At 52.0% G+C, this 1,249-nt stretch overlaps 1 protein-coding gene across 1 annotated transcript in view; it reads right to left on the reverse strand.

Moving 5' to 3' along the window:
• The window catches only part of NCAPH (non-SMC condensin I complex subunit H), a 16,379-nt gene that overhangs the window by 2,180 nt on the left and 12,950 nt on the right, over positions 1 to 1,249 (reverse strand). The window contains exons 9-10 of the mRNA XM_033511693.1: positions 973 to 1,230; positions 3 to 329 (exon numbers count right to left, since the gene is read on the reverse strand). Of these exons, the coding sequence (XP_033367584.1) occupies positions 3 to 329; positions 973 to 1,230 (585 nt within the window). The remainder of the gene's footprint in view (positions 1 to 2; positions 330 to 972; positions 1,231 to 1,249) is intronic.

The raw sequence follows: 1,249 nt of genomic DNA on the forward strand, positions 1-1,249 counted from the left end.
AATTGGGGTTTTTCCATGGAATTGGGGTTTATTCCCATGGAATTGGGGTTTATTCCCATGGAATTGGGGTTCATTCCCATGGAATTGTGGTTTATCCCATGGAATTGGGATTCATTCCCATGGAATTTGGGGCTGATCCATGGAATTGGGGTTTTTCCATGGAATTTGGGGCTGATCCCACAGAACTGGGAGGGAACGGCTGCAGAATTCCCGTCGGGAATTCCCGACATTCCCACCTGCTCCGTCAGCAGCTCCCACATGTTCCTCTTCAGCCTCCTCATGTCCATCCTCTTGGCGGCCTTGGCGTATTGGATCGGGATTTTATGGATCTGGGGGAGGGAATCCGGGATTATCCAGGATTATCTGGAATTATCAGGGATTATCTGGGTGTTCCTCTGGGAATGATGATCCTGGGAATTCCAGGAATTAATTTGGGAATTGTTCCTCTGGGAATTCCAGGAATTATTTTGGGAATTGTTCCTCTGGGAATGATGATCCCAGGAATCTTGGGAATCCCAGGGGTTAATCTGGGAATTGTTCCCCTGGGAATTCCAGGGATTAATTTGGGAATTGTTTCTCTAGGAATGACAATCCCAGAAATCCCAGGGATTAATCTGGGAATTGTTCCTCTGGGAATGACAATCCTGGAAATCCCGGGAATTAATTTGGGAATTATTTCTCTAGGAATGACATTCCTGGAAATCCTGGGAATTAATTTGGGAATTGTTTCTCTGGGAATGATGATCCCAGAAATCCCTGGAATCTGGGGTTGTCCCGGGATTTTTAACCCTCAAAGTGCCAAGAGGTTTTTGCTCCAGCCATTCCCAGTCCCTCCCAGTCATTCCCAGTCCCTCCCAGTCATCCCAAATCATTCCCAGTAATTCCCAGCCATTCCCAATCCCTCCCAGTCATTTCCAGTCCCCCCCAGTCATTCCCAGTCATTCCCAGTCTCTCCCAGTCCCTCCCAGTCACCTTCTGGGGCTCAGCGATCAGCTCCAGCTCCCCACATCCCGGGATGTTCCCGCCGCCGATCCCGGAATTCTCCGGAGCCTCAGGATGAGCCGGGAGCTGGAAGTGCCCGGCCTGGCCCGGGAATTCCTCGGGATCGGGGTCGGGATCGGGGTCGTCGTCGCTGTCCGGGACCTGCAGGAGGGACAGGGGGACACCGGAGTCACCCGGAGCTGCTCCGGAGAGCGGGAATTCCTGCCCGGATAATCCATGGAATTGGGGCTTTTCCATGGAATTGGGG

Source organism: Parus major, unplaced genomic scaffold (genome assembly GCF_001522545.3).
Source record: "Parus major isolate Abel unplaced genomic scaffold, Parus_major1.1 Scaffold477, whole genome shotgun sequence".
In the NCBI taxonomy this organism is placed as follows: Eukaryota; Metazoa; Chordata; class Aves; order Passeriformes; family Paridae; genus Parus; species Parus major.